The sequence below is a fragment of the Camelina sativa genome, chromosome 9, assembly GCF_030686135.1.
Source record: "Camelina sativa cultivar CO46 ecotype springtype chromosome 9, ASM3068613v1".
Classification (NCBI taxonomy): Eukaryota; Viridiplantae; Streptophyta; class Magnoliopsida; order Brassicales; family Brassicaceae; genus Camelina; species Camelina sativa.
In genome coordinates this window covers 6,003,244-6,011,349 of record NC_141888.1, presented here as the reverse complement: position 1 = coordinate 6,011,349, position 8,106 = coordinate 6,003,244, and the positions used below count along the sequence as shown (strand labels likewise).

At 38.6% G+C, this 8,106-nt stretch overlaps 1 protein-coding gene and 1 pseudogene across 2 annotated transcripts; both read right to left on the bottom strand.

Annotated features, from left to right (window-relative positions):
- Positions 1-1,103: 1,103 nt before the first annotated feature.
- Positions 1,104-3,684, bottom strand: LOC109126525 (zinc finger CCCH domain-containing protein 41-like; annotated as a pseudogene). The gene is made up of 4 exons (XR_015566154.1): positions 3,361-3,684; positions 3,036-3,277; positions 1,342-2,510; positions 1,104-1,157 (listed from the first exon to the last, which is right to left on the bottom strand). The product of XR_015566154.1 is annotated as a zinc finger CCCH domain-containing protein 41-like (transcript).
- An 83-nt stretch (positions 3,685-3,767) lies between these two features.
- On the bottom strand, positions 3,768-6,002 carry LOC109126359 (uncharacterized). The gene has a single exon (XM_019229870.2). The coding sequence runs from the start codon at positions 6,000-6,002 to the stop codon at positions 3,768-3,770; it is 2,235 nt and encodes a 744-aa protein (XP_019085415.1).
- Positions 6,003-8,106: the final 2,104 nt, after the last annotated feature.

The following is an 8,106-nucleotide window of genomic DNA, read 5'->3' as shown; positions in this document are numbered from 1 at the left end:
AATTGTTATCATGGCAATCGCAAGCATAACCAATAGACGATATGCATAAAATTATATACAAATATTGAATTTTGTTTACAACTGTTCCTTTATAAATGTTAAAACTGAAAGAAAACAAATACACTACACTGTAACTTGAAGATTCCAATCCTAAAAGGAGATAAGAATAAAAGTCTACCTAACATTGCATATAACTTTCAAAATGGCTTCCGAACCAAATTTCTCCTCCACTATAAACGACTAAGAATCAAAATGTCCAAAACTATATACAACAGAATCGAAATTGTTATAGCAGCTAATAACTGGGGAAAAAACACGAAGATCTGCTGATACAAAGGCCCAACCAAATGTTCTTGGAAGGCCAAATGTAACAATACACTTTTTTTTCTGTCTTCTCTTTTCTCTCTTTTCTTTTTCACATTCTACTATCGAAAAAAAGGAAAAAATAAAATTACTTAGATATATCTTTTGCTACCAACAAATATTAACGTCTCACGAATTGGCTAAATAGCCTAAAACGGAGAAAAAGATCACTAATACCAGATCCCAAGATCAAAGATATGTTTCTGAGACAAAAAGATTACCTCACTCACGGATTTGTTCAGACTGATCTTCATCAGTTCCTGTAGCTACAATCGCCTCAGAAGCTCCTTCGAAAGGACTCGTGGTTACTTTTATTGTTATCGTTGTCGCTTTCTTTGGTCTCTTGTTTATCCAAGGTACTGTCGTTGTCTTCAGAAACATTTGTATTCTCTAGTTTTTCTGTAGAGGAGGTCTTGACTTCATCTCCTGGTTTTGGGTCATTAGAAGCGCACTTGCTTTTGCTGATAAGGTGGTCACAAGAAACAGAGAGACTATTACTGTTGTTGTTGCTGTTATTATTGCTCTCTCTGCTGCTTTGACGTGTTACCCAGACAAGCTGCAACATGTGTCCTCGCCCTTGACAACCGTACCCTGAGAATATTAGAGAAAGATGATATTAATGTTGATAAAGTAAATAATTTCATCTGCATCTATGTGATATTTAATAATACAAGGTCATTAGCTGAAGACATCCTAAGCCAAAATAAATATATCACGACGCACATATGTCTACTCATATCTTAGTGAACCAAACTCAATGCTATGATATAATCAGAAATCAGGTTTGCACTTATCTAGCATTGTACACTACTTCAATTTCTAAAAGACAATTCTGAGATTCAAATTTACAGAACCCTATCTTCTACTTCTGCTTAACTTTCTAGAATTCTAGTGATTGCAAAATTGTAATTCTCCTTTGAAAAGGTATAACCGGGATTGAATAAAAAAATGGAAAGAGATTTCGTTACTTGGTCGTACTTGTTTTTCGAGCGTCGCCAATTTTTTTGCGGTACCCGTTACGCTTCTGCTCCAACATTTCCTGTTTTTTCCGAAGTGTCTCCTTCAACTGCTCAAGAGTGTCTGCTTTCTTCTGCTGAAGCAGCGTAACCTTGGGACCACTAGTAGCCACCACAGCCTTAGACTGCTCAGAGGAGGATGGAGCTCCACCAGTGTGGAAAAGAGGACCCTTTGCCATGGAATTTACATGGTTGCTTTTCAAAGCTGCAGCAATTGGAAGTTGGTTCTGCCCTCCAGAAGCAGTCATACCACGAACCTTCATAAAAGCACCATTGCCAGTGGATAGGCCATTATCAGGTATACTATCTCTATTTGCCCACCAAAGTTTAATAAAGCGGTTACCCATCACAGCATCAGGAGCCTTGAGAGCAGATTCAGGCCATTATCAGGTACACTATCTTCATAAATGCTCGCTCACTATTTAATGGGATGTGAATATCAATAACTTTCCCAAACTTCTGAAAATGGGCAAGAATGAGGTCCCTTCTGTTGCTCTCGTGGGGAACATTATTCACAAATAGAGTCCGCATTGCCTTTTGAGTTGATTTCCTTGTATTGTTCATTGCATCATTTGAAGTATTTGATGAATCAACAACTTTTGTGACACTTTCACCGACATAATTTTGTTTACCATGTCGGGATATATTGACTGAGACCTCCTTTAATTGACCTTCAAGACCAGCTGACGAATGTAATACTGTATCAGTTTTCTCTTTCGAAGTTGCTTGACTATTAGAACCACGCATCCTTCCCCAAACTGATTGACTTGTGCTTCTAGAGTCTCGAATACCACATCCATTTTCAGCGCCATCGTGGTTATTGTCATCCAGTGGAGCTACATTCTCATCAATCCCATGAGAATTTAGAGTAGATATTGCACCTGACGTTTCACCAGTACTGTTATTCCACAAAGGTTGATCAGGATCATAAAAATCAGTTCCACCAGCACTAGGATATGCATCCCCATAACCCAAAGCATCAACAGGCATTCCAACCTCGTTAATCCTCCCATGAGCTCCTTTAGCATTCATGAAATTAGCACCCCCAAATTGTGCAGTCACCGGTTTCGAAGAAGCTGCCAGATGAGGTGCACTAGGGACTGAAACAGGAAGGTGAAACTGTGATAGACTCTGCACAATTAGAAAATGAAGAAAAATTAATCACTTAGAGAAGTATAATAAAATGGCAGTTATAAGAAAGTTATCATGCGATACAAAGTATTTGCTATAACAACCATGATATCAATATATCATTAACATGCATCCAAAACTCAGAATGGAGTTTGGCTGTTTCTGAGAGTCATGTCAGGTAAAGCTAATGCTGAATACATTAAAGAACTTAATTCAACATCACTGAGAACTACTGTTGAAGGGAGTAAAGTGTTCATACTACTATCATGCCATGTAAAGCTAATGCTGAACACATTAAAGAACTTAATCTCAACATCACTGAGAATTATTATTGAAGGGACTAAAGTGGTCATACTAGTAGCAACATATGCAAGAAACATAGATGTGCTGATATTCCAGCTCAGTGGAGGTCCTGGAGGATCATGCAAATAGTTATCAGATATCTAGTAAATCCCCCTAGGTTTTATTGTGTTTTTCTAGATAAATCTAATCCCACTATAGGAAAAATTAATCAAGAAAACATACCTGAACATCGTCAACAACAATACGATTCATCCCATGCTCCATTGGACACATGTCCCCTCTGAGGCAACAACAATACGATCCTCAAAGTCTCTGCATCGCTGTCGAGGAATACCCATGTTGAGTGGAGCATTTAAGGGAGGTCTTAGGGAACCTTGTAAGTGATGGAAACCATCCAAGCCACCATTTGGAACTCCAGGAATCATTCCAAAAGCTAACGTAAACGCGCACCAGCCAACTTCTCGCTAAAGAAAGCAATGGGGCGAGTACATTGGCTTAAGACAGCGCCAATTCTTGTTTTGGAAGCATCACAATGAAGCTCAAAGACCATAGTGAAATCAGGCAGTGCGAGAATGGGAGCCGAGCTGAGCTTATCTTTGATTAAAGAAAACGCCACGGAAGCTTCCGGAGTCCACGCGAAGGTGCCATCTCGAATACAACTTGTAATTGGGGCCATCACACTACTAAAGTGTGGGAAGAAACGCCGATAAAACGAAGCCAAGCCATGAAAGCTACGTGTTTCCGACAATGTCTTAGGTTCAGGCCAAGATTGTATCGCAGATACTTTGCTAGGATCCACAACTAATCCATCATCAGACACTATATAGCCCAAGAAGTGGACTAGACGTGAACCAAACTCACACTTTTTCATCGTAGCAAAGAGTTTATCACGGCGAAGAACCAAGAGAACTTCACGCAAATGATGGATGTGATCATCGAAAGACAAGCTAAAGATCAATATATCATCAAAGTAAACCACCACAAATTTCCCAATGAATGGCCGAGAGCTTGATTCATGACACGCATGAAGGTACTAGGAGCATTTGACAAACCAAAGGGCATGACAAGCCATTCGAAAAGCCCTTCTCGTGTCTTAAACGCCGTTCTCCATTCATCACCCGGACGTATGCGAATTTGATGATATCCACTTTTTAAATCTAGCTTGGAGAACACAGATGCTGCACCGATTTGATCAAGTAAGTCATCAAGTCGAGGAATAGGAAAACGATAGCGTACCGTTATTTTATTAATGGCGCGGCTATCAACACACATCCTCCAGGAACCATCTTTTTTTGGAATAAGGAGAGCAGGCACTGCACAAGGACTCAAGCTTTCACGCAAAAAACCCTTAGAAACCAAGTCGTCGACTTGTTTTCGTAGCTCTTCGTGTTCACTTGGACTCATTCGATAATGACTGCGATTAGGAAGAGCCGCATCAGGTACTAGATCAATACGATGTTCAATGTCACGAAGAGGAGGAAGGCCTGGTGGCAAGTCATCAGGAAAGACATCATTGAATTCATGGAGCAGGGCTTGAAATCCGACAGGAATGTTAGGTGTAACGGCAGTTGAAACAGAGGTGGAAAGCAGAACAACTATGATTCCCTCTTCACGCAATGCAGCTTCAAAAGGAGCATGCCTCAAAACTAAGACAGGGCTAGACGGAACCTTGTGTGTTAGCGGAAGAGAAGGTTGCAGTGTAAAGTGACGGTTGTTGAAGCGAAAACTGTAGGTGTTTAAAAATCCATCATGCTGAACTTTGGTGTCATAAATCCAAGGGCGACCCAACAGAAGATGGCAAGCATCCATAGGTACGACATCACAATGGAGTTGATCTTTATAAGCATTACCAATAGAAAAAGACACCAACGCCCGCCGTGTGACAACAACATCTGTTCCTTGGTCTAACCATGCAAGCTTGTAAGGTAATGGATGAGGCTCTGAAATGAGATTAAGCTTTTTGATAACAGCTTCTTCCACAACATTCTCACAACTTCCCGAATCAATAATAAACTTTTTAACTTTGCCCTCAATCGTACACCGAGAGTGAAAGAGGTTATGACGTTGAGGATGCTCATCTTCAGCTCGTGGAGGTAAACATATACGTCTCATCATCAACAATGTACCATCATCGGCTGGCAAATCCTCTGTTGTGTCAGGATAATCATCATAAATTACCTCAACATCATTGCCAGTGTCATCAAGTAATAAACCACGACGGTTACATGTCGGACAGGCTGATTGACGATGCCCCGGTTCTCCACAAGCAAAACAACGGAGAGTTCCCGTACGTACTGGTCGGTTCGTGTCAACAGGAACAATAGCTGTCTCTTTGGCTTGAACAGGAACGGTGACTTCTGGTGCAAAAGGAGTAGCAAGGTTTGGTTGGCGATTCAGACGGGAAGAGCTCCAACCCAAAAAATTGTCTTTGGTCTGTGTTTCAATGGTGATTGCTTGTTGATGAGCTTCGCCAAGAGAAAGAGGGTGAAACAGATTGAGTGTGTGTTGAATCTGTTGACGAAGTCCTCCAATGAAACGAGCGATCAACTGCTGTTCTGAATCTCTAACTTCCACACGATTCATTAATAAAAAAAATTCAGTAGCATAGTCTTCAACCGTACGATTCCCTTGACGTAAATTCTGCAGTTTGTGGAACAAGAGTTGCTCATAATTGAATGGCAAAAATTTTTTTTGCATATGTTTACGAAGCTTGCTCCATGATGTGATTTTTTCTTTTCCCTGACGTGACCGAGTTGTTTTCAATTGTGCCCACCACGCTGCAGCTCGTTGTCGAAAACGGATCGCAATCAAAGGCACACAACGTTCTAAAGGTACACGTTTAAACTCCAGAATTTCTTCCACTGTGACAAACCAATCCAAAAGATCTTTGGGTGAAGAACTTCCATGAAACTCTGGAATCTCTAGCTTAAAGCTTGATTCCCACCTCCCGTCATTATCATCTTCTCCGTTTTGACGAAGAAGCTTCACCTTTTCTTCACCAAAAGGATTCTCGTCAAACTCTGTTTTGTCATCGTCGTCAAAAATTTTGTCTTTCTCTGGAGCCGCTTTACGCAAACTCATCGCTTGAACCACCATTGCTAAGCTCTGAACTTGAGCTCGAAGTTCTGCGATGGCTTGGCGATTAAGCTCTCCCTCACTTGGCTGGACTTCTTTCTTAGGTCGCGGCATGGTAAGAACTGGTTGTAGCTCAATCAAGGGAATTAAGTTATTCTCTTGAGACTTGCTTCGCTCAATCAAGAGATTTGTGCAAATCTCTTGAGACCGACTTCCTGTTTTGATGAAACTAATCGAATCAAGACAAGGGTTGAGAGAAAAATCTCGTTTATTAATTATCAAAAACTGCTTATTAAAAGAGACGATGAAAAGCTTATATAGGCAAGATCACAACCGACCTTGAGACACCAACCCTAGACACGTAAGGCTAGCTAAAATAGAAGTTTACTTAGAAAAGGAAAACATAAAATGAAAATACTAAAGCACCAATAAATCTTTGATCCTTGAATAAGAAGTCATGAAGATGTTGCTACATCAATGCTTACGAAAAAAAAGAACAGAAAAAAAGTCTATGCTTACGTATTAATTTGTATCCTATGCGACATGTTGTGAGTCGTTTGGACGAATATAGATGGTGGATTGGTGGTCGATTGAAACATAAAACAATGGTTTACGTGAAAAAGTTATTATATCCCTAAACGATTTGTGGTTGACAAGGCTAATATATAGTCATTTTTAAATGTATACATCATAAATATTACGTTAGTCTATACCACATAAACAATGAGAAACTGTTCAATTGCATAAATACAGAATCTTGAGATTTATTTTTAAATTTACTAGTTTTTGTTTATTCATTTTTTATCCACTTTATTGTAACTGAGACCTATGAAGCTTCGAGCAATTTATCTCTCGAGTACTTTTAAATCCCGGTTTGATGTGATTAATGTAAGTAAGGTTGAACCAAGTAAAAAGTAAAAAATTAATACTAGTTTATAGCTTCCAATTTTTAACGTATTTTGAAGTTTATAAACCTTATAGAGTTTGGATGTTTCTAACTTGCTTCACGTATTTTACCAGACCCTTGCAATATTTCAGACATGGCGACATTAATGAAAAAAAAAAGTTAAAGAGTTTGAAACTTTTCTAGGCCAAACCTAATAACGAAAACAATCACCACAACTAACAATTAATAATTGTTAAGAAGATGTACACTTTGAAAAAAATAGTATAAAGTTACATCATCCTTCATGCACATGTGTACTTGGATTATTTAGATTGATTCTATATATGCTTTTACTTTTCATCAGTTAGACGACCACAAGCGACGACAAGATAGTGTGTATATATTCAACTTTTAGTTAAGAACCTGTACCACACAAATGTGTGTGATGTTCAATTTGGTGGATTTTCATATTTAGAGTCCTTGTCTACATAATGATGACAAACTCGGTTTTGTATTAACGACCCCCGTCTATATACATGTTTTATTCGGTTCTTTCCATTTCCATTTTTTTTGTTTGTAAGTTGTCTCGAAGAACTTAATCGTGTTTATAAATTCACAACTTTTCTCGAAAAAGATTGAAAATTGGATATTTTTTTGAGAATTTGTTAAAAATACCCTTTTTGGTGAGCTAAAATTTCATAATACCCTTTCTATCAAAACAAATTCTCAAAACTCTCTCAATGGTAAAAGGACAATATTACCTTTAATGAAGATTGTTTTAGGTTAAATATAATTAAATAAGTAATTGTTCAACGAAAAACACAGTAGCTTAGTGGTTGTGAGCTCCATGCACATGCGCGCGCCTAGGGTTCGAATCCCACTAGTTGCGGTACAACTGGTACAACTAGGGTGCAACTGGTACAACTAGGGGATATATGGTACAACTATGGAAGGTGCAACTGGTACAACTATGGTGCAACTGGTACAACTAGGGGATATATGGTACAACTATGCAAGGTGCAACTAGGAGATATATGGTACAACTATTCTTTAAAAATTGTTAGAGGGGTAGTTTCGTCCTTTCGTTAAAAAAAGGGGTAGTGAGATTAAGTGGGGGTAATGCAGAGATGAATTTCTGGTATAGGGACACTAGAGATGAATTCTCCTTTTTGGTATACTCCTTTTCAAAAATACCCCCTTTTTGGCCATTTTTATTTTTGTACTCCTTTAATTTTAATGACCATTTTACCCTTAGATGAAAAATATTTTAATCAATAAAAAGAAAAACAAAATTTTCTCGCCAAAAAAATTTCCAGCCAAAAACTTTTTTGT

Bases quoted from the DNA above. Each gene is read 5' to 3' on its own strand.
- LOC109126359 (XM_019229870.2), bottom strand. From the start codon at position 6,002: ATGCCGCGACCTAAGAAAGAAGTCCAGCCAAGTGAGGGAGAGCTTAAT.